Source organism: Buceros rhinoceros, unplaced genomic scaffold (genome assembly GCF_000710305.1).
Source record: "Buceros rhinoceros silvestris isolate BGI_N320 unplaced genomic scaffold, ASM71030v1 scaffold24379, whole genome shotgun sequence".
Taxonomy (NCBI): Eukaryota; Metazoa; Chordata; class Aves; order Bucerotiformes; family Bucerotidae; genus Buceros; species Buceros rhinoceros.
This window is the reverse complement of record NW_010430608.1, coordinates 47003-70648: the sequence shown is the minus strand read 5'-3', so window position 1 is coordinate 70648 and position 23646 is coordinate 47003. Positions and strand designations below refer to the sequence as shown.

At 36.5% G+C, this 23646-nt stretch overlaps 1 protein-coding gene across 1 annotated transcript in view; it reads right to left on the bottom strand.

Moving 5' to 3' along the window:
• Nucleotides 1–23101, bottom strand: part of CHDC2 (calponin homology domain containing 2) — a 23645-nt gene extending 544 nt beyond the window's left edge. The window contains exons 1-13 of the mRNA XM_010143080.1: nucleotides 22911–23101; nucleotides 20927–21020; nucleotides 20226–20366; nucleotides 17171–17366; nucleotides 14468–14565; nucleotides 14091–14207; nucleotides 10156–10290; nucleotides 9529–9641; nucleotides 8571–8683; nucleotides 6288–6354; nucleotides 4702–4852; nucleotides 3707–3795; nucleotides 1649–1735 (exon numbers count right to left, since the gene is read on the bottom strand). Of these exons, the coding sequence (XP_010141382.1) occupies nucleotides 1649–1735; nucleotides 3707–3795; nucleotides 4702–4852; nucleotides 6288–6354; nucleotides 8571–8683; nucleotides 9529–9641; nucleotides 10156–10290; nucleotides 14091–14207; nucleotides 14468–14565; nucleotides 17171–17366; nucleotides 20226–20366; nucleotides 20927–21020; nucleotides 22911–23101 (1592 nt within the window). The remainder of the gene's footprint in view (nucleotides 1–1648; nucleotides 1736–3706; nucleotides 3796–4701; nucleotides 4853–6287; nucleotides 6355–8570; nucleotides 8684–9528; nucleotides 9642–10155; nucleotides 10291–14090; nucleotides 14208–14467; nucleotides 14566–17170; nucleotides 17367–20225; nucleotides 20367–20926; nucleotides 21021–22910) is intronic.
• Nucleotides 23102–23646: the final 545 nt, after the last annotated feature.

Sequence of the window (23646 nt, the reverse complement as noted above, 5' to 3'; positions counted from 1 at the left end):
GCAGGAATGTCAAAGACAGAAGAACTCCCTCTAAGGTGGTCAAGTCTCCCTTGATGAAGAGATAAAAAATGATGCAGCATTGTGTTGTAGCAATGGATTGTGGAATGCAGGTGCTCACCAGCCACTTTTGGTAAACAGATTTGGTGCTGGGGAACAAACGAGACACACAGTTCAGGAGCCTGATGCTGAGGCTCACAGGATTGGTGTTGGTGTAAGTGCATACAGGGAGGTGGCTCGTGTCACATCGTTGCAGAATCCTTGCAGAACCACTTACGGCAGGAGGTTTCTGCCCAATGCATTTGTTAATTAAATCTTTATACTTAAGCACAAATGTGACTCAAGGAGTGCAATAAAAATTCCTCCCTATCAGTTCAACAAATGTCAAATAAAGCTAACAAATCCCGGTTTTTGTTTCCTTGCCTAAACATGGAGAAATACAAGAAACTCAACTCCTGTGCAGAGCTCCACTGACTGCAACAGAAGTCTGCATTTGTCCGGGGGTGACACTACCAAATCCTAAAGGACATTCACACCTTTAATTGCCTTCATTTCCTGAAATACATCGCTGTTGAAATGATATCTCATTTCAGGTTTTCCAGTTAAAATGTTAATGGTTTTATTTCTGTTGTTGCTCATTGTTCAGTGTAACAACAGTTTTCTGGCCTCAGAGTCATCAGTATTTCACCATCTAAATTTGCAAATTTTAACTGTGGGGAATATTATTTTTAATGTAATGTATTGTGATTGCAATTAAATATTCCTCTTTTCCCTTCTTTGTCCAGATAATAAATCATATTTGTACAATTAAAGAGAAAGTAAACTGTGGATCTTGGCTGGAAATGCCCGAGAAGTTCATCATTATTTCACTGTCTAACAATTAAAGACGGTGAAGGAAGAAACAACTTCTTTCACAATGTAAGTCTTAAGCATGGATTTTTCTTTATACTTCTCCTTGATTCACATTGCAATTCCTCTCTGTTTTTCTTCTTTGCCATTTTATTATCCTTACCACACTTACTTTGAACTCTCCTTCCAGATTTCTGCTGCTAGAAAATCTGTCCATGGTCAGACTAATAATGACTAGACACAAAATTATATTAATTGTATCAATAAATCTGCACTAATAACCCTTTATTCTGTTCTTCCATCTCCAGTAACTTACAAAACCTGTAACATTTTACGCTTCAGCACCATTAGAATTCTATAAACTTCCTACTGATAAATAAAAGCCTGACCTTACTGTTGCACCTTCAAATATCTCTACCTTCTTCGTTCCAAAAACCAGAACTAATCTTATTGCAGTGATCTCGAACTGGTTTTCAGCATTTTGGTAACCTAAGTCACCACAGTTGCTCCCACCCCAGCATCAATAGTTCATATTTTGATCCCAGTTTCTCTAACATTTCTTCCAAACAGCACATTACACGCATTTTTATCTTTTACACCACATTGATCTTTTTTCTACTGTTTATCTGTAAAGTGTCTTTAAAATGTTACATAATTATACAATATTTCCATACCCTAACCTGTAATTATTTACAACAGGTATGCACTCAACTATACACAAGTAGAATATATATATAGTGTGTGTATATATAGAGAGTATAATTCAATATATTAAAATCAGCAATTGCCATTTAGAACTTACCTGAATGTTTGCTCTTCCTTTACTTGCCTGGCTTGATACACTTCCTCTGGCTGCACTAAGTAACTTGTGGATTCCAGCAAAATGACCCTGGAGTACGGCAAGTACACATAATCATCCCATTTTTAACTTGCAGAATAAAGATAATACTCGGTTTATTCTAATTATAGTTTTACCTAGAACATTCTGACCTTAGGTACATTCCATTCCGGATATACTTTTTCTGTTCTAGGTATTGGATAATCCATTGACCTAGGCTAGTCATGAGTCAAGAATTAATTCTTGATATCACTGTAGAATCTCTGTTACATGGCACCAGCACACTTAGCTCATTCATTTTAAACTACACTTCTGCATTTTCTCTTCACTCTTGGACAACAGTAATAACAGGAAGATTATGGAGTACATAGTAAAAATGCAGAAGTCAGTTTCAACTAGCTGTAGATCTGAACTCTAACTTTCAATAGAGCTCTGATAATCTACATCAGTATTAGCTGATTCTCTGCCCAAGCACTGAATCTGCCATTTACTTATTATACTATCTTATATTATAGAAATACTTCTCTATTATTGGGAGAGAAATAGCTGCAGTAGTTTGTAAAGAAATGTAATGGATAAGCTTAAAAGTATTCAACTAATTTTTCTTCATGAAGTACAAACATTCAGTAATCTTTTAAATATATATCAATACATAAGTATTAAAAGCTAGGAACTGTAAAAACCAGAAAACATTCTTTAGTTGATAGAATGGGTAACACCTAACAAACACCAAATGCTAGGCAAGGATTAGTTTAGGGTGCAGAATTTACAGCTTTTGGAGATATCTGACATTTGCTATATATTTTACATGAGTTTAAAGAGGGGATCGTATTTTTAATTTGTCCTTCTTTTAAATTGGACCACATTATACACCTCGTTTTAAGATCTTCAGCCCAGTTTTCTGTAAAACAGCTACTTCCTTGGTATCACAAGTGCATTTCCTAGTGTAATTTGCATCCAAGAATTGCACCCCCTGATGGAGCACTAAATGGTTCAAAACAATGGAAGCATCATACAAAGAATCTCTTATTTCAGATTACTGGTTCAAATGTTGCCCAAATTGATAATTAGTTCAAGTAGTTGTCAAGTTATTAAATTACTTCATCGCCTTTTGTCTATTCTTTCCAAGAGAGCTCTCCACAATCCTGATTACAGGCAGCCTCAGTGACCACCTCAAGGACTTTAAAAAAGGACAGAAGCTAAGTAAACTCATATGATTCCCAGGTACAAGGCTTAAGCCAGAGCACATTGCTGGAGCAGTGAAAATAGCCCTGTTACAAAACAGGTCTATACCAAACCTATTCTGTGAGAGGAAAGAGAAATTTAATTTGCAGCCTATGCAAAACATACATTAAACAGATCAGTAAAACAAGCTAAAAATGTTATGGAATAACATGTTATGGAATGTGGTTCTCATAAAAAAGGAATGACATGAACCAAAGCTTAGCTCTATAGACTAGAGACAAAATAGGGAGTCAGATGACATAAATAGATTTTAAAGGGACACAGCACTCTATTTCTTTCTATTAAGGAAAGCAAAGTTTATAACTCTGCAGTTGTTACATCTATGATGCATACGAACGAAAAATTAGATTAACTAATAGTGATGAGAGCCCCGAGGCAAAAGCATGTTTTTTTCTTTTGCATGCTTAATAATTTAAACAGCAGGATGAAGCAGATTGGAGAAAAAATAGCCAACTATTAATTAACATTGTTTGTTTCTCTTCAGAATTCTGCTGGACCTCAGCCAAACAGAAAAATACAAGCAAGGTTCATGAACTACATTCGATTAAAGCTCTAGCTTTATTGCTTACACCGAGATGGATTTCAATTAAGGCTTATTTATCTTCTTTACTCATTATGATAGCTTCCACTTCCTAGTGCTTGCAGCAATTTTGAGAATGTAAATCCCTATAATTTAACCTCAAGGTTTTACATTTTTAAGGAGAAGAAGAAAATTATGGAAAAGAATTGATAAATCAGCAAGATCATTAAAGATTTGCCTTTAACAGCATTGTCTACCTGAATATGCCATCGGTTCCGAAGGGATTAGCAACATTTAGGATAACTTTCTTCAGCTCGTAACATGGGGATTTGCATTTTAATACATCCTAAAAGAGAACAAAAATTCATATCCATATGAAAAAGTTGCAAAACTACTAAGACAAACTAAGATATAAACAAACAGGAGAATATTACAAAGATGACTAGGACCATGTGTTTGACCAATGGTGACTACAAAATTAACATAATTTTCATGCTAGGCTTTGTTGCCAGAAAAGAACAGTTAAAGTCTATTTCTTTTTAAACATGAATTAATTTTCACCACATTTTAAATGTTCTTCCAAATAATAGCAGAAGGCCAAGAATCAATCTATCATCTTTTTTCCTTCTTATCTTTACATGTCCTCTATTTTTATCTCTTACTGCAACCTTCCTTTCTAGCATGAGTGTTTATTGCTATGGTATGAAGGGAGTCATCTGAATAAGAAAAAAAAAAATCACATAAACAACATCTGAGTTCAAAAAAGAATCTATCCCGATCTGCTCAATGAATGTTTAATTACAAATGCTGGAACACCTGCTTACCTCTGCTCTGAATATTTTTGAGATATATCTTAAATCTACAGACTGCCTAAAGTTAAAAAGCACAAGTAAATCTAGCAGCATCTATTGTCCATCTACATCGACAACTGAAAGCACTAGGCTAAAGGATATCACCTCCTCCACACATGGAATTTCTAGAAGTATTCATATGCTCCAGATTTGTTTTCAGAGCAGTGAGCTCAAAATTTTTAAATTTACTCGGGATCTGAGTGTGATTTATATCCCTCGGAATCTCAGCTATTCCTCTAGGCTTTCCTCTGCATGTACATAGGCTAACACTAGAAACCTGAAAATTCATAGGTCAAAGGCTAAGCGTAACTTGTATTTTTCTTCTTACCTCGGTTCACTTTTGTTTGATACAAATGAACAATATTTTTGTGACAATATTAATCATACACACACAAACTTACAGCAGGCTCAATATGCTTGACTTCAGATTTCAGAGAGAATGTCAGTGTGACACCGTGTATTCCGCCCACACTCTTTGAGATCAGAAGCAACACTGCTTCAGCAGGGCGCAGAAAACGACTAGTGAATTCCACGTTTATGCTTTTTTGTCTCCTAGGCAAAATCATAATAATAAAATTTTGAATAGTACAAAATGGTAACTCAGAAATAACTCAGAAATGTCATTTCAGGAGCACATTTTAGAATCTTTGTAAAGGAAAGAGGCTAGAAAACAAAGTCATTTGTTTCTTCTGAAATACTTTGCTGTAGTCCAATCTTCTGCCTAAGAGCACCTTAAAACATTCGAATAAAAGAACTATATAAATTGAAAAAGAACAATACTGAGTCCTTACTGCTTTTTATGGCCTCAGCATGTAGTTTAATTTTGCTTCCCACACACACTAGCACTGCAAGTTCTCTTTCCTTATAGTATTACCATAAGTTAAGAAATTATTTACTTTATGCTTCCCATTTGAATAGTTTTTCATGAGTCCTGTTACGCATGCTGTGAGGCAGATCTAGATACACTAAAATTCTCATTGAAGATTGAGGAATTAGTAAAAAGACAAACTTCAAATGATTAGTAAAGCTGAGAAATTAATAGGTGAAAAAAACCAAAGTTCTCTTGTACAAGCAACAGCTCAAGTCTCTGATGGGAAACTGGAGAAGGGGAGACCCTTCTAGACTAGATAAGAGTTAAGTTTAGACTTGATTTGCATTAGTCCTGCAATGAAGCAAGACAAATAAGAAAAGTTTAGTAGCTGCAGATCACACTGAAGCTCTCAAGTTCACTCTGATTTTGAGATCAATGTCTTCAGACGACATAAAGGTCAGAAAAATTGCAGTGTGTAGGCTTGTTCTCAAAGCAAGTGAACAGTAGAATCTAAATGTATTCTGCTTTTCTACACACATGACCAGGGCAGAGAGCACTTTCCCTAAACAGATAAAGACTCTATTCTTAAAGTTGCAAGTAGAGTATCTCAAAATACATACCAAAATGTCAGCTGATTGGTTTATACTTTCATTGTAATGCAATTATATGCAGTTAAGGAAATTTTAAAATTTAGCCCCCAACAAACTGAGAGAAAGAAATAGAAAAAAAAATCATAGAAAAAAATCTTGACATTTTTTAACTTATTCAAGCTGATATTACATAAATAATACTTCAAAGGAATTCTTAAAAAGCAGGAAAATTTTCTATTTATAATTTTCTATTTATTGCAGATTTGAAGGTTGTCATTCTGGAAAACACGTCAGATACTAAAGTAAAAAGAAAGCCCCTCCCTAAAATCAGCCTTCTCCATTAAACTTTTAATAGGAACTGTGGAGCCTGACAGAAAAGAATTAAATAGAGGGCAGAGGGAAATTATATGTGATTTATTGGTCTTTTGCCAACTGATGCTTCTAAAGCAGAGGCATTCAACCAACAGCAGTATGTGAAATATGCCTGTTACGTATTGAATGTATATATATTCACACGAGTGGTGAAATAGTGGAGTTTTAATAGAAATCAGCATATCCTGCCTTTAACAGAATTATATTAACTCACATTTGGTTCACAACTTTCATAATAACAGCCACTTTTGCAAGTGAACTCGATGTGCACTTCTCTTCATCTAAGTTAAGGAAGCACAATGATGGCAGAAGTTCTCTAAACTTATTTTGATGGGAAGCAGAGGCGGGATTTGTCCGTGGTTGACAGCTGCTGTCAAGAAAACTTTCTGGGAGGTCCTTTACCTCATTCTGATGTTGGATGGGGGAGGGGGGTGGAATATATATAGCATTCTTACTTAAAACTACCTTAGGATCTGAGAACTGGATGGTGATAAACAGATCAGCAATATCTTTAAAAAAATGGGGAAGGCACGGAGAATAAAAGACCTCAAGCCTACATGATGCAATATAGTAGAAGCAATTATAAATAATAAACGATTAGGATAAGTATGACCGATACCTACTGTAAACAAGTTCTACTTAAATGAGAACTAACTGGCAGGAGTCAGCATGTAAAATGTAGTCCCGCCATATAAACCTATGGGAGTTCAGTAACAAAGTTCTAAAAGAACACGATCAAGGGTGATTTAATTCTTCTATTTCTAACAACGTCCCTTTTAGAGACTTACAAGGAGACTAGCAGACAGGAAAGAAGCAAGGAAAGAAACAGGGACACGTAATTTAGGCACTAACAATTCTTACTGTGCAGGAAAGCCATTAACGGATCCTCAAGAGTCTGCGACAACTTGAAGTCTCTCCAGTCAGAAGACCGACAAGTTTCAGTTTCTTTAGCCTCTCTGTCAAAGCTATGGCTCATCTTCTCAGCTGTAATTGCCCGAGCTTTCATGAGTGAATGTTCTCTGAAATTCTAATATTTCCCTTGATCTTTTACCCTGAACCTTTGTCGAAGCAATCCTTACAGCTTGACCGGAGCCCTGCAGCTGGCCTTCACAAGGCAAGAGCTGCTATTTTTAACGGCCTCTTGGTTAGTGGGTTATCCGAAGAACCTCTTGTTTCGGGGGGGGAAAGCTGTCTAGCATCAAGCTAGCTTGCAGTGAGGGATGAACTAGTGACAAAGGCATATAGTGAAGGTATATCCACATTTACATAGAATATTCACAAACTCGTAAGGAACAGTTTCAATTCAGGGCAACAAGGATGCAGAGATATCTGACTTCTAGTTGTCTGAAGCAGTACAGATAGTCAGAAAGTTTTTTGAAGTGTAACTCCTGTTTTTAATCTAGAAGTCCTGTTCTCTGATAGAGCAAGGAGGCTTTCCTAATTTTTAGTGATTTTTAACACATTGATTCATCTTCCTCCAATCCCATATTTATGGATTATTTACTTCTAAAAGTAGAACAAATAACTTTAATATGAAGTTCCTCTTTCTAGCTATTTTAACGTCTTTTATTCCTAAACAGATTATAGTCAGTGATGTTAACATTCCCAACAAAAAAATAACTCCATTAAGTTTTACTAATACACTCACATCAAATTTCTTACTGAATACACTGGAATTTCTCCCTCACTTTTTATTTAGACCATAAACAGATTTCTTTTTTTCTAGAAGTCTGTTACAAGCCTACCTCATTTCTGAGTTTCTCTGAAGCATTCTTTCCAAAGAAAGCAGAACATTCTCTCCTAACGTGTTCTACCTTTTTTCTTGACTTTGTACAACTGAGTATCAGTCAGTACTAAGAACAATAAGTCTACGCATAATCAATTAAACAGAGGTGTTAGTTTATTATTCATGTTACTACCACTTCCAAAACCACCTACGATATTATGATTTCATATAAAGCACCTACAAGACGCCCACCCATGCCACTGATGCTTGGATGGAAGTGTTCTCAAACACTTCCATCAGAACATTAAGAAAGCTATTAATTAAGAAGAACCTATTTTTAATATAATGAGGGATATTACAAGTAAGGTTTGAATATGATAAACTCTGCAGCAGTCCCCAGTGGCTAGCTAGCATTTCCGCAGGCTTTTACATCTACGCATTTTTTCAAGTGTTTGTTGCTATATATAATGCCAAGCAGCTCAATGACAAGGTTGCACACATTTACTTCTGTCTTCTGCTATGGATTTTTTTTTTCTTAAAGGTGAGGTGGAAAACAGCCATAGTATTGACCTTTCAGAGAAACACATGATATTTTCAAGGATTATAGTTCTATGTTAATTCTTATTTGAAGTAATTGCAAAGAAAATGGAATCAAATTAGCCTCACAGCTCGCTGAAACCACAGTATTACTCATGCCTTTTGCATATATTTACAACAGGCATGTCATTAAATACTGCAATATTGATCATCCTTAAAGAGCACTGTATTTACGTTGAGTCTTCTTGAATCTGACAATATTTATTTGAAATTTTTCTTCTTCATAGGTTATTTTCATACAGATGTTGACCTTTGTTCTCCTTTTTGCAATCTCTAATCCATTGTATCTACAAAGGAATATCTTATACAGACTTGCAGTCTAAACTTAAAAGCTTAACTGACTGCCAGAGTCACGGCTACGTGCCTCGTGTCTTCACTAGTTAAACACAGATCAGTGAAATGTATCTATTCATAAAGCCACACGGCACTGAAAGAGCAAAATGTACGTAGTGAATAAATGATGGTGATATACCATGAGTATCTCTGCTACCAACAGTGTTAACAACCTCCTGTTTTAAATCTCCAAAATCCTTAGACGACTTTCAGAAATGTAAATTAGAGAAATAACTACATTGCAGCTGCAACAGTGTCTGTCCTGGTGGGGAGGGGGGTTGGGAGGAAAAAAGCAGCAGTCTAACATTACTATCAAACCTGTGTCATGGTCTCTTAAATCCCCAGCCACGCTGCAATTAAGAATAAGAAACAAAACCTGAAATCTTAGAAGAAGAAATTTTTACCTGCTAATGCTTTCACAGTTCACTGATGTAAAAAATGTAAATCAAGTTCAGAGGAGATATTTTAACTTTAGTTGGAAAAAAAAATAAACAGCAGATCCAAACAGAAAATTAAAGCTTTCAGTACATTGGGACCAAAATAATTATTGGTCGCAGATGACTCTAGTGATCTGAAGGCTTGTGTTCTGCTCTCAAAGCTCTACTGAGCTAAACTGCAAGTGTCCCACTGACAAATTACTCTGGATTTTTTCTAGAGAAGGAGAAAAAGCCTGATCTTTATACTAATTTTGCCCTGTTTGTAGTGGAATACATCTCTAGTTTCTACCAGCATTCAGTTAGTAGGTTTATATTTCCATAATGCTAGATCCATTAACACCACTAAAATAACCGTGACTTACTTAGGGGCAATGATGACAGTGTTTCCTCTAGGCAATAAGAAATCATCAGCATCTCTTCCTACAAGAACAGCATTATACATCAAAGTTTTACTGCTTGGGTTTTTCAGACGTACCTATCACAAAAACAGTAACAACAAAATCAACCTATTTTTATTCAATTTTTCAATATAAAAAGTTCAAAAATGCAAACTAAGGATATCACAAAATACAAAAGTTCTTCAAATAACTAGGTAGATCATTTTCCTTCCTAAGGAGTATAGATTTCCTACAGACTACCCAACTTCAATTTTTCCGAGTACTCTTTTTTCAGTGTACACTGCGCTCCTATGCCTGTTCATCTCTTATTCCTCTGTATCTTTGACCTCAGATTTGTAGATATTTTTTCTGTGCTTACTAGCATAAAGAAAAAACAGCAGCAAAAGTCAGGATCCTAAGCCTGAAGAAAAAAAAAAGATGCATGCTTCCACCTTCCGTATTAAGTAGTCAGATGACATGAAACCCACCCATTCTTTGTTGTAACGTGTACGCAATATAAACACATATATACATACTATATGTATATATATACACACACATACAAGTTTTAACCATGTACTACTACAAATCTAAATTCAATGGTATCAGTACCTGTTTAACGACAGTCGCATGGAGAGCTCCTGTAAACTCAATAGTGTTCTTGGGTAAGTAGTGAGGGAGACTTTCATGTAGATACACACAGAGAAAAAGCATCGTGACTGGGTTTGGATCACAGATGTCAGTGGCCTAACATTGAAAACCAAACAAAACAAAGACACCAACAAAAACAAAAAAACAAACAAACCAAATAAAAATGTAAATATTCAGTTAAAACGTAGCTTGTACCGTTTAGAGATAAGAAGAACATAAAAGTTTAAGGTAATTATTATTACACAAACATTTTCAACTTGACTTTTAATAATGGGAGTAGGCCCATAGCTAAGATGAATATGAATCATGTCAATGCAGAAAATAACTAATTCTTGAAGACCACCGACATTAAACCTGCCTTTTTTTCCCCACACAGCTCAGCAGAAACAGATCTTCATTTTATTAAAATGAAGAATAATAGAAAAAGGAAGTAAAATTCACTGCCTGGAAAAGCACATCTTTATTATGTTTAAAAAAAAATCTTTTAAAAATCTTTCAGTTTATTATGTAAAACACCTTTCAAAATACTCCTAGACACAGTTTTGCAACTGTTTATGAAAACACTGTCACCATCCAAGTATCAATTATATAATCATTTTGACTGCAGATGCCAAATTACTTTTACAAAATGTAGAAAGAGTTACTGCATCTGAAATATTTGATTTAGAGAGATACATTTAAATGGCAAATGCAAAACATGTCAAAGCTTCAGACCTCAGAGATTCTGGTAAGTCACTGAAAAGAGAGAATTAGAAACTCCTCCATCAAATACATTAATTTTTCAGAAGGCTAATCAAATAGTAAAGAGACTTAATGATGTAAGTGGCTTTCCATAAATACAGGCAGGAAAGATCTGTCTACTAATTTAAACAAGTAAGATTCTGTACTTCCTAAATCAAACTAATTAAGTGTTTTAAAACTTCATGCTTACTAACTTAATATAATGTTATTATAATAAAGTTGTCTACAGTATACTAAATAAACTTTCACAACTGCAGTTAATTTCTCTCCTGAATTAAACATCAAGTCATACTGAAAAATACGCACACTTGGGAGTAGATTTAAGCAGCAAACCGTTGCATTAGCATGTCATCCCACTAAAAGGTGCTTTTTTCATTCAAGTCATTCTATTTTGATCCCTTAAATAACTGAGAGTCATTCAACACAGCAATTTTGAAAAAGACTCTCCTTTGCTTAATGTCTAGAGAGCGACTGTCATTCTAAATCCTCTCACCTTACAGGAAAAACTTTGCTCAATTGTCAAGAAAAAACCTATCTATTGTGCTGTTGCTGGTTGTCACAGTCACCCTCTCTAAGCAGCTTGGGTGAGTTGCACATAACTACAGGTAACCTCATCCCATCCCTCTAGAATCAAGCTTCCTTCTTCACATGGTTTCATCCTATCCTGAATGCGCAACTGTAAACCACTCAAAGGACAGACAAAGCACACTTTTATTTATTTTAATATTGACCTGTACATTACTTGGAAGCACTGTGTATATATATATAAAAAGTCAATGTCTCATAGATCTGCAGGGTCACGTGAGAAAGCAAGAAAAAATGTACGAGACACTTAAATCCCAAAACTTTACATTATGAAACAGCTACACTACCTGCTTTTTGAACTTACTAGAAACTTGACAATTTCTAGGAGATACATCATGTACAAATACATTTAGTAATAAGGAAGAAGAGTTTCTCTAGTCAACTGTTACAGTCTAGCAACTATTGGAAGTTTCGTATCCATTTCTAAGGACATGAACAAACAAGTTTTGAATGATATAACAGTCTTTTGTAGTCCAGGTGTACTTAGGATATCAAAGTCTACATTATTTTTGCACTCTTCTAACAAAAAAACAAAAGACAACAAAATAAAGCAAATATGTTTCTTAAATGGCGTGTCTTTTTTGTTTACCTGGAAGAGGAATGAAGGGCAATACACACCATGCTTTATTTAGAACATCAGTTTTATTTTCACCACTTTTATTTAGAAACGAGTATATTATAGGGAGCCTGAATCTGTCTCATAAGTACGTACGTGGGAGGCATATCAGTGGAAAAGGATCTAGAAAAAATGTCTGTAACTTCGAGGCAAAAGGGAAATCGAGAGCTGCACGGAATTAACAGTGCGCTCTCTCAATGTTCACCATCACCCATCCTCCAAAACAAGTCATAACATCTCCCACTCACACTGTTAGCCCAATAGCTGAGTTGGGACCAGCACACATAATCTCTCCAGATAAGCGATAGTCATACTAATGACTGCTGCATAAGTATAGCTTCTGTAGGTGTAGCAATCCCTCACACTCGCTGCAGGCATGCATTTGCTAGAAGCTGTCAGTAAATCCAGTATACAATTTCTCTGCGTTTACACACTACCCTCAAGTAGAGCTTTATAAGGAAGGTCTTTTAATGTAACCTGAAAAATCAGCAAGTCTGCAACTTATTAGATATGAAGCAAAAACTCAGTAGTACAGTGGCGATACCGTGAGGTCCGTCATGAGAACAGGGCAATTCTGACTGATATTTGCCAGCTGTGGTAGTATGGAGAGAGAATGTGATACTCCAACGGAAGCTTCCTTCGATAGTACTTTGCCCACACTGCATCTCCACCTCTGATTCCTAATACTATTAATTCCTTTGGAAAGTTTCCTCACACATCAACAAATACTATGTCTATTCTACTGTATCCTCTTTCGGTCTGCTAGCCAGCCAAACACGCTCCTAATCCACCCCAGTCCATCACAGTCCCTGATACTTGCTTTGCTCATGATGGACGCTGCATCCCTGCAAATTCTTAAGAGAATGATGTGACCTTAAGCAGCTTTGACTGCTTTTGGTAGGGACAGCATTTTTAAAGACTCAGTGAGCAAATCAGAAAAGGAAAATGAGAGAATCTGCTATTTTAAATAGGTAATAGTTCAGTAACACATGCAACTAGCACATGGAAGATAAGAGCCTGAATCCCTGCGAGCATGTCATCTTCCAGTACAGCCTTGCCATTGGTATAACACACCATAAGCTTTGTCGTGAATTTACAGGGCCTCAGCACAGTGGTTTTACAAGCCTTGATTGTTGACCAGTTTGTAGAGCTTTGCTTTACTTGTTTAGCTGTATTAGTAACTTTTTTTAATTCATCAGGCCTCTGTGACAAATTTGTTTCACCCTTTTCTTTGTATGGTACTACCCGAAGCCTCAGCTATAAATAACTCACAAATGGTCACTTAAAGAAATGTAGACTGTGAGTACAGAGAAATAATATCTAACATAGGTAAAGGGCACCATTTACAGAAAATCTGAAGCTGTAGGCCAGTGAAAAAGACATGTAAGACACATTACTAAACATATAAAAATTATCCCGAGCGGATCCTATACTGAAGAAGAAACTAACACCAACAACATCATATTCCTCCAAAAAAAGGATGTCAGAAGCTGACAGCCTGCAGTGTTACTCTCACCAGCAGTTCAAAGCTACGGGCTTCTATGTGCATCAAACCTGGGACAGAACCCTTGTGGAGGTCGTGATTAGATAGACGCACGTAAGTGTCACCAGACATTCGTGTAAATTTTTACCACTCCTTTTTAAGTGCATGATGTTTGTTCTCAAACATATTTTTTCTAAATTACCTTAGAATGTTAGTAATAAATTCCACTCAGGTTTTCATTACGTGTTTTACAAATTAATCTTATGTTCAGCTAGTTGTATATATGTGATTCTACAAAGCAAAGAATTATGGAAATTACTTGTAATTAAATGTAATGAGGCAGTATTTTGGTTTCCATTATGCAGTAGCACATCATGAAACAAAACTGCTTCACTAAAATGTCACCTTAATTTGATGTACAATATTACTAATTTAAAAGTATATAAGAACTGCTAGTATAAAATCACTTACCTTTATGTCTATAGCCAGACCGACAGTATGCATAGCACTGACAAGTATCAAACAGTTGTGCAGAAACTGTTCAGGAGTTCGTGGATTAGTATACATCCTTACAAAGTGGGTGGCAATCTAGAGAAGACAGAGAAATCAAACTCTTTATCTTCCACTAAGCAAAATTTCTGTTCGCATTTTCACTCCTTCAGCAATCCATAAGATCAAAATTTTGAACTAAATATTAATATACCCAGAGAAAAGAAAAATTAATACTGAAATTATCTCTTTAGACTTGCTCAATGTTTGTTTTTTCTTTTGAAAAATCATATAAGACAACATGTAAACCCACTTACATTAATGTATAAAACTTGCACAATATTAAGAAAAATCCTTACCAAATATGGACAATAAGCTGCCAGCAGTGCTGCCAATACCAGACCATCTAGAAGATCTCGGTCAAAATTTACTATCCATCTCATCGGTGGTACTTCACCTGATTTAAAAACAGAGAAAGATGAATTAGTCTTCTCCGCTGAGATGCCAAAGGTTATTCTAGATAGGTAGGGTGCCTATTTGAAATGACTGAGTAGAGGAAAGAACAGAAAAAGAAAACATCCATTCATGTGTAGAATTTCCCAGGCATAATTCTCTTCCAGAGCCATTGCTGAAAACACAAAACATCTCACGTAGAACAGTAACTATTATTCATACACTGATACAGCATGTAAGAATATACATCACCATGGAAGGGAGAGCAGGTAAATTAAACTTACAGATTAGGTTCCTAATCTGTGAGGTTCCTAAACACGTAAATTATTTTTATTTTTATAGGCATATCATTCATAGCGCTACTGAAACTCATTAAAATACGCATGAATCCTTTAAAGTCACGATGTTTAAGTTCATAAGAAGGAAAAGGTTATTGATTTTCTTTAAGGTCATATTAAATTATTTGGTAGAAATGCAATACACATGAAAACTAACAGCTCAATTCCTGCAGCAAAGATCACTCCTTCTACAATTGTGTTTTAAAGGCCAATGTCTCACAAGGTTAGATTATTTTTTATACTTCTAATGTTTTTATTTAAAATAAAACTGATTATTAATAAAGTAAATATATTTTGGTTTTTAGTATTTCTTATTTGAGGCATCTCGTATCTCAAATATTTAACAGGGCATTTAAACAGACTTTTATCCTTAAGCATCATAATAAACCATAGGAAGAACACAGTCATTTGAAAACTCTCAACCTGATACATTCTCCAAAAAAAGTTACTGACATGACAATAACTAACAGTTTTAAATCATGGTCTATACCTAATTACCGGTACTTTGCTCTCCAGATAACACGCACTTTGTAAAACATGATCAAATAGAAGCTGACACTTTAAGGAAAGTAATCCGGTCACAAATACTCAAGTATTGAGTCATGGCTTCTCTATTGTGTTATTTGCAGTTTCTTCCAACTTCTATTGCATAAACATCTATTACTTCATTTTCTTCATTTTCATAACTGTCTCAGGTCCAAACTCACAATTTAGGGACCACTTTGGACTTCAGCCACTGGCAACTTCACAGAAGTACCACCTCCATCTCAAGCGGTCTTGAATTTCAAATCAGGAAGTCTCTGAGTATGTATAATAAAGTCTTGCCATATATTTGCAGTTAGTCATCTTTTAAGCATCTTCTGTTGGAGGTAGGAAACGGAGCTAGATAGACCGTTAAACCATCACAGTATATCCTTTGTAATGAAAATCACTGCAGTAATAATGGATTGTAATATTATATAGCAACTTCCTATTTTGGTACCTGAAAATCTCTGGAGGTGGAAATAATCTATAGCTATAATAACGCCTAAAGTCTTGTGTCAATAGCTTAAATCTGGTCCTGAATAATACAAACATTTACAAAAGTATGTAGCAATAACCTTTTTCTCTGAGTGCTGACATTAGAATGAGGACAAGGTTTAAAGTGATGGTACTGAAGTATACAATACAGAGCAGAGGAAATATACCTTCGGGTGTTTTTTTAAAGGCTATTATGTTTTTCCTAAAATGTATTAAAGATGAACAGAATGATAATGTATCTACCTTCAGCAAGCACAGCAAGTGAGGCTACATTTACCTTCAAATGGAAAACAAGGTCTTTTTTAGACTTGCCTACAAGTCTCTAATAACTTCAGGCAGGACGTTACAACCCTTGCTCATTAAAACTAATAATTATTCTTCTAAGAACACCTGAAATGTCAGGGACAGATTGACTTAATACCACTGTCAATTCATAGTAATTCTAAGAGAGAGCTCAGAAATCATTCAAGGCAAAAATGACACCAGATAATCTTTTCCACATGTGGCTTATGAGCCATTCTGGAGTTCTTCCCTGATCATCATCAGACTACCCTTTCTTGGTGTTAACTACCCATCCAAAATTAATGCTGAAAGAGACAATGAACTTAGGGTCGGGAAGCAAAAGGGAGAAATCGTACAAGGAAATAGAAGTAGTAACTACTACTGGCTGAAGTTTTATCAGATTTGAATACCAGAACTGCCTAGGTCAGTCTTAAATGCAACAGAATCTTGTGTCTAACCTTACTCAAGCGGGCATGAGGCATCAGACTAACCATGCAAGTAGGACAAAGTTTATAATCTAGAACCTTCGTCTCTATTACTTTCCTAAATGATATTAAAATAAAGGCCATACAAAATTAATTCCAAAAATTCTGAAAGGCTAGCTCTCAAACACACCACTGTCAGCACAAATACTAACAACTGCATGTGACTATGAACAGGAAAATGAAGAGAAAATTATTACTGCACTTCCCTCCTGCGATCATTAATGGAAAGAACAAAGTGAGAAGATTCACCACATTTCACCCTTTATGCCTAGTTAGAAACTGTAAGACCACAGAGAAGTTATTTCATGAGCAGTGCTACTCAGAAGACACTGATCTTGTAACAGATAGGGATAGGCACTCACTTATCCCCCCAAAATACTTCAGTATTTTCAGGCGAGTTGTCACGATATATCTATGAATAACAAATACAAAAATCTATAAAATGAGTATTAGAAGGAATAATATAGTGAAAGTATCATTTCACCTTTCTGACAATCTCTCCACACAGTTTTTCGACTCTTCTCATAATGTTTATTCAACCAGGTGAGGATGGTTCGTTCATATGGAGAATATATATTACTGGATAAAGGTTCTGATTTTATTCTTGGCATGTTCTGCACTCCTTCCAAGTTGGACAGATCAGTAACGCTATGTGAAGAAACACATGGAAGAACAAACACCTAAAAATAAAAAAAAAGTGTTTTTACACACAAACTGTAAGTAGAACAATTTCAAGTTGAATGATAAAAAAAAAACCCAACCTTCAAAGTCAAGAGTTTTGCTAATTTAGAAAAGGTTTAAAAGATCACACACAGCATAAATTTGTAACACACAAGAGAACAGACTTGCTGAGGTTTTAGGAAATTCTTGTCTTCCTTAAACAAAATGTAAAGTGAAGCTTCCAAACGGTCTTGGGAGTCTGGAGAAGTCCCAGCCAACTGGAAGCTGGCAAACGTTGTCCCAGTTTTGAAGAAGTGAAAGAGGGAAGACCCTGGTAGTTACAGACCTATTGGTCTCACTTCGGAGCCTGGTAAAATATGGGAAAGTTTATTCTGGGGTTGTTGAAAAACACTTGAGAGACAATGCAGTCATTGAGACAATGCACTGGTCATAGTCAGCACAGGTTCACAAGAGGAAAGTCCTGCTTAACCAATTTAATTTCCTTTTACGAGAAGGCCACACACCTACATGACCAAGGGAAGGCAGTTTATGAGGGGGTTTTGGATTTTAGCAAAGCTTTTTATACCATCTCCACAAACTTCTTCAAAGTGAGATCTTCCCACAGGCTCCAGTTTGTCACAAACTGCTCCAGTGTGGTTCCCTTTCACATGGTGAGGTCCTTCAGGAATAATCCACTCTGGTGCAGGTGCCCTGCAGCATCACAAGTCCTGCCGGCAAACCTGCTTCAGTGTCGGCTCCATGCTCCACGTAGCCACAGCTCCTGCCAGGAGCCTGCTCCAGCACAGGCTCTCCATGGGGTCACAGCCTCCCTCAGGCACCTGCTCTGACACAGGGTCCTCCACAGGCTAGGCAGGGCCAGAGATCCTGCCAGAACACCTGGTCCAGTGTAGGGTCCTCTCCACAGTGTTACAGATCCTGCCAGGAGCCTGCTCCAGCACAGGCTCTCCATGGGGTCACAGCCTCCCTCAGGCACCTGCTCTGACACAGGGTCCTCCACAGGCTACAGGTGGATCTGCTCCACTATTAACCTCCACAGGCCACAGGGGGACAGCCTGCCTGACCATGGTCTTCATCACGAGCTGAAGGGGAATCTCTGCTTCGACGCTTTAAGCCCCTCCTCCCCCTCCTTCACTGACCTTGGTATCTACAGAGTTGTTTCTCTCACATATTCTTACTCTTCTCTCCTGCTACAGTTGTGCACATCATTTTTTTCCCTTCTTAAATATGTTATCATGGAGGGCCTACTATCACTGATGGGCTAAGCCTTGACCAGCAGCAGGTCTGTCTTGGAGCCGGCTGGCATTGGCTCTGTCGTACGCAGAGGCAGCTTCCGGCATATTCTCAGAGCCATCCCTATAGCTCCCTGTTGCCAAAACTTTACCTAATTTTTTAGAGTTTTATCTCATGAGGGAAAAAAAATCAAAACCAAACCAAACCAACACACGCTTTTTCTGCTCTGTGCTGATCTGTCATGTAGCTATGAATAATTCAGCAAATTGAAAGAAGAGCCAAGTGATTTGCTTTCTGGTCTCTATGATTGTATTTTTCCACATCTGTGTTCCCACGTGTCCTTAGGGTCATGTGTCTCAGCTCCTGTATACATATTGCTTGTAGTCTGCTCCTCTCCCAACTATTTTTCTCATCTTTTTATTTTAGATTAACTGTACATCTTTGTTACATAACACCTTTAACATTTTTTGTCATTCTTTATTATGCTTTTTCAGTAAATAATCACATAGTCACCGAATAGTTGAGTTTGGAAGGTATCTCTGCAGATTGCCTAGTCCAAACTTTCTGGTCAAAGCAGAATCAGCTAGAGTGGGTTGCCAGGATCACACTGAGTTGGGTTTGGGGTATCTCCAAGAATGGAAACTCCACAATCTCTCCAGACAACATGTTCCAGTGTGTGTCCACCCTCACAGTGAAAAAGTTTATTATGTTTAAATGGGATTTCCTGTATGTCACTTTATGCCTACTGCCTCTCACTGGGCACTACAAGAAGAACCTGGCACTGTCTTCTTTACACCTTCCTATCAGATATTTACACACATCGTTAAGATCCCCCTTGAACCTTCCCTTCTCCAGCTCAACAGCCTCAGCTATCTCAGTCTCTCCCTGTATGACAGATGCTCCAGTCTCTTAAATCATCTTTGGGATGCTTCACTGGAGTCACACTCCAGTATGTCCATGTCTGTCTCGTACTGGGAAGCCCATATCATATGTATAATTTTCATTTATTTACCTCAGAAAATATGACTTAGACATCAAAAATTTTTAACTCACATCAGTAAAAATAAAAATGAATAAAATTTGAGAGAAGTCCACATTGACCAAGTTTGTTACATCTTAAAAGGAGTAGGTATTATAAAAAACACCTGCTTAAAAATTCCATTCTAATGTAAGACAATAAATATCATGGTTATGTATATGTCTAGTCAACTAAGTATTTTAGTGAAAAGTGTTTCTAGCCATGGTAACAAAAAAGCATAGCACAGTTTTCTTTATTAGTAGTAAGACTTGTATAACATTTACATTAACATTTACATACAACATTCTACAAAAAGCAGACTGTTCTAACATAGCATTTCCTAACTGAAACGTCGTTATGGTTTAACTCCAGATGATAATTAAGCACCACCGGACAAACACATCTGCTAAAGTTTCAGAACTATGAAAATGAAAACGTTATAGTTCTTGTTTTTCCAAACAGATCTTTACAATGAAATACTTTTCAGAATATTTTTTTTCTCTACAGAGAAGGAAAAAAAAGTACTTTATATACCATCAACCTTTTTCAAACCAAAGTTTTTTTCCATCAGTTCTTCAGAATTTAAGTAGTAATTGTATCTACAGTTTACCTTGTATACCTGTAGTAGCAGATCTGTCCAAACTCGTTTGCTCATTTTCTCAAATGTGCTGTCCTCCAGAATGAATAAATGCTTGTTGCTATATATGTCTGAGTTTTTCACATCTCCTTTTTTCAACTCAGCCATGTGACCCTTCAGACAAAGGCAGTGTGGATAGGAAATTCAGAAGAGGACAATAACGAATCAATGGCATAAATGACTGATAACTCTACTGTCTCCTATAGTGCAATGGTGATGATCATTAGAATCAGTTCTGGTTAGTTGCTGCCTCAGGAACAAGAAGAACAATACAGAACTGACAGGAGTTGAAAGCAGCAATCAGGACTGAGAGGCAACACAAACGATACTTTTCTTTAAAATGGCAAAGTCAGTAGAAAACAGTAAAATTAATTCTACTTTGAGAAAACATGTATGTTGGAAATGAATCACAGGTAACAGCAGTATTGGAAGAATTGGAAAAGAAAAACCAGGGAAGGAGGGTGTAAATGCTGACATCAGCATAAATTTCTGTTCAATTTCATGCGTGTGCTTAGATTTATGCAATCCAAAATAGTCACCACAGTAGGAAACATTATGGTCCACACAGGACTTCCACTAGACTTCAAAGGATAGACACTAAGCATGTGATCCTCATTAAAAAGAGAACGAAAAAATGAAATAAAGCTAACAAACACAAAAAACCCCAAACCTACCTTCAGTACAGTTTGCACTTTAATCCATCTCTTATAGTCATCAGGTTCAAGCAAAAATTCTGGCAAAACATGAGGAAGATATGCTCCTTGGCTTCTGAAATTGTACAGCAGGAAAAGTTAACAGGTGGGCAAGATAATTCCTTTTAAGAGCAGTCCAAGTATTCCAACTTGCTCAACCTATGTGTATGCTCTGTTAACAAGCATAACGGGTCAAAACAGAAAGCATGTCTTGAAGTTATTCTTGACTGCTCTCCTAGGAGGTGCTCAGAGTATCAACACCAGACCTAAGGCAGGGGCAACAAAGAGGATTTTCCTTTGTTTGAAAGAAAAGAAGGGATTTTGATACTCCGACCTCAGAAAAATATCAACATGCTGATTATATAAATAAAATATCTTTAATGTAGTTAGACTGTACTTTAATGTACTTAGACTATTCAATCATTCAGCATCATAGCATCACGTTATACTGTGTTCAGTTTTGGGTCCCTCACTATCAGAAGGACATTGAAGTGCTGGAGCATGTCCAAAGAAGGGCAATGAAGCTGTGAAGAGTCTAGAGCACAAGTCTTATGAGGAGTGGCTGAGGGAACAGGGGTTGTTCAGAAGTATTTAAAGGTGGTGCTTAGGAACATGGTTTACTGGTGGACTGGGCAGCATTAGGTTTACAGTTGGACCTGATGATCATAAAGGTCTTTTCCAACCTAAGTGATTCCATGATTCTATGATTCTGTATCACCGCATTCTCAATGTCTTGCTCTCTGGAAGGATGCAACACTCCTTCAGAAGAAGCATCACCAGGATGGTACTAATGAGAGGAAGACATGGCAAGACATACTTGAGCAACCCACTGCCTCATGACTCTAGCATTTAAGATACAACGGGATGTATCCATTGATTCCTTTATTTGGTATCAGTATGATGCTGAAGTTGTGAAAACAATAGGAATTTGTAACCGCTGTCCTTCATTCCTGAAGAAGGGCAAATATATTGTTCTTCCATTGCTGACATGGCTCCTCCAAACCATCTGCCACTATACTATCTTTGATGCACAGAAGAATGCCATTCTGCCTCTTTTAAAAAAAAGAAATCACACGGATGAAAGTTGCAAGTAAAGGTCCAGTGTTGCTGGAGCAGTGTACAACGGTCCCATTATGAGTTCAGATAAAGCTATATAACTGTTCATTTTTCTCAGATTAGAAGTTTGCATTTAGAATAGTATATAAATGACAGTTTCAAAATGGCTTTACAGGTTCTTGAACACTAGGTGAGGATGCTGAAAAGAAGCAGAGATGCTGTTTCAGGGCTTCTGATGATCTCTAAGGATCTCATGACATTAGACTTTTCTGAAGTCAATTTTCTTCTCTGTTTTCGCAGCAGCAACAACCAAGAAGGATGAAGAATTTATCAACCATTTTTGTTTTGCACCATCTTTGACAGCTGTTCTACATTATGTTCACAAGATAAGATTATCAATGAAGGTAGCTAATAGTTAAATCTGTTGAGCAACAGGAGCAGTACTTCCATTTCTTAGCATATTGTTAATATGAAAGACTAACAGATTACAAAGCAAGTCTACAAAATTTTTTTAGTGGTTACAGGACAATTTTCTAGTAATTACAGGACAAAGAGCATCAGTGGAACAGTAAGATCACTAATGACAAACCTGATCTGACTGTCTGCTGAGTCTGTCTAAGGAACGAGGTTGAGAGTCATCTTCTTTCCTAATTAAGGGAGCACAGTTCCTGTACAAGTCCTGTGCTGGATATAACCCTACTAAAGGACACCTCAATTAGTGTAAACTGCAGAGGACAACCTTGGTAAAAACTGAGTTTTTAGAACATAAATCTTAGATCACAAGAGATACAATATAAAGGAAACCCTAAAGCTACTGTATGTACCATTCAGTTGGAATTAGGTTTCAACTATGCGAGTAAAAAAAGTGAAAGGAAAAGCTGCATGCAGGAATATTTTATCATTTACTTACTTAAGGAAAGCAAGCAACGTAGAATGCTGCCCGTGGAGCTGTAACATGCGTTCAACTGGATCAAGGGGCAATGACCGGCTCGATGTAATGCCTGGTAATAATTGTCCACTCAGATGGAATAACATGTCATGCAAAGTCTTAGTATCTTTGCCAAGATTTTGTTTAAAATCCTTTTCATGTGAAGATGTCATCTGGGCTTTACATACATCACTAAGAGAGAAAAAGCTTCTGATATTATTCTTTAAAAAGCACTAAATGAGCTAACATTATATATATCATGATGATAAATTTAATAAACCATGAGGTAAAAATGGCAGGAAGAAGGTTGAACACTATAGCACTTTTTCTTTTTTACAGAATTCTCATAATAAAGTATGATTTTTCAACTGCATGGAATACTTAATATGGGAAATGTTTATTTCATAAATAATCTTGTATTTGTCACTGCTTTCTGCCAAGCATAACTTTTATTTCCATCATGTTTTATTATAAATGTCTGTGTGTTTGTGTCCCAGGAGATTGGCTTCTTCATTAATTATAGCAAACTAGATAAGATCAACTAAGTGATGCCACTAAAATTGATAAATTTCCAGGGTGTCTGCAAGACTGTTGATTATGAAATTTGTTTTCCCATCTGTTTCTCGGTCTTTAGAGTATGCGAGGGAAAAAAAGACATATTGTTAAAACACATATTTATGCCACCAAAGAAGGGACAATTTCTGTGTTCATTCTGGGA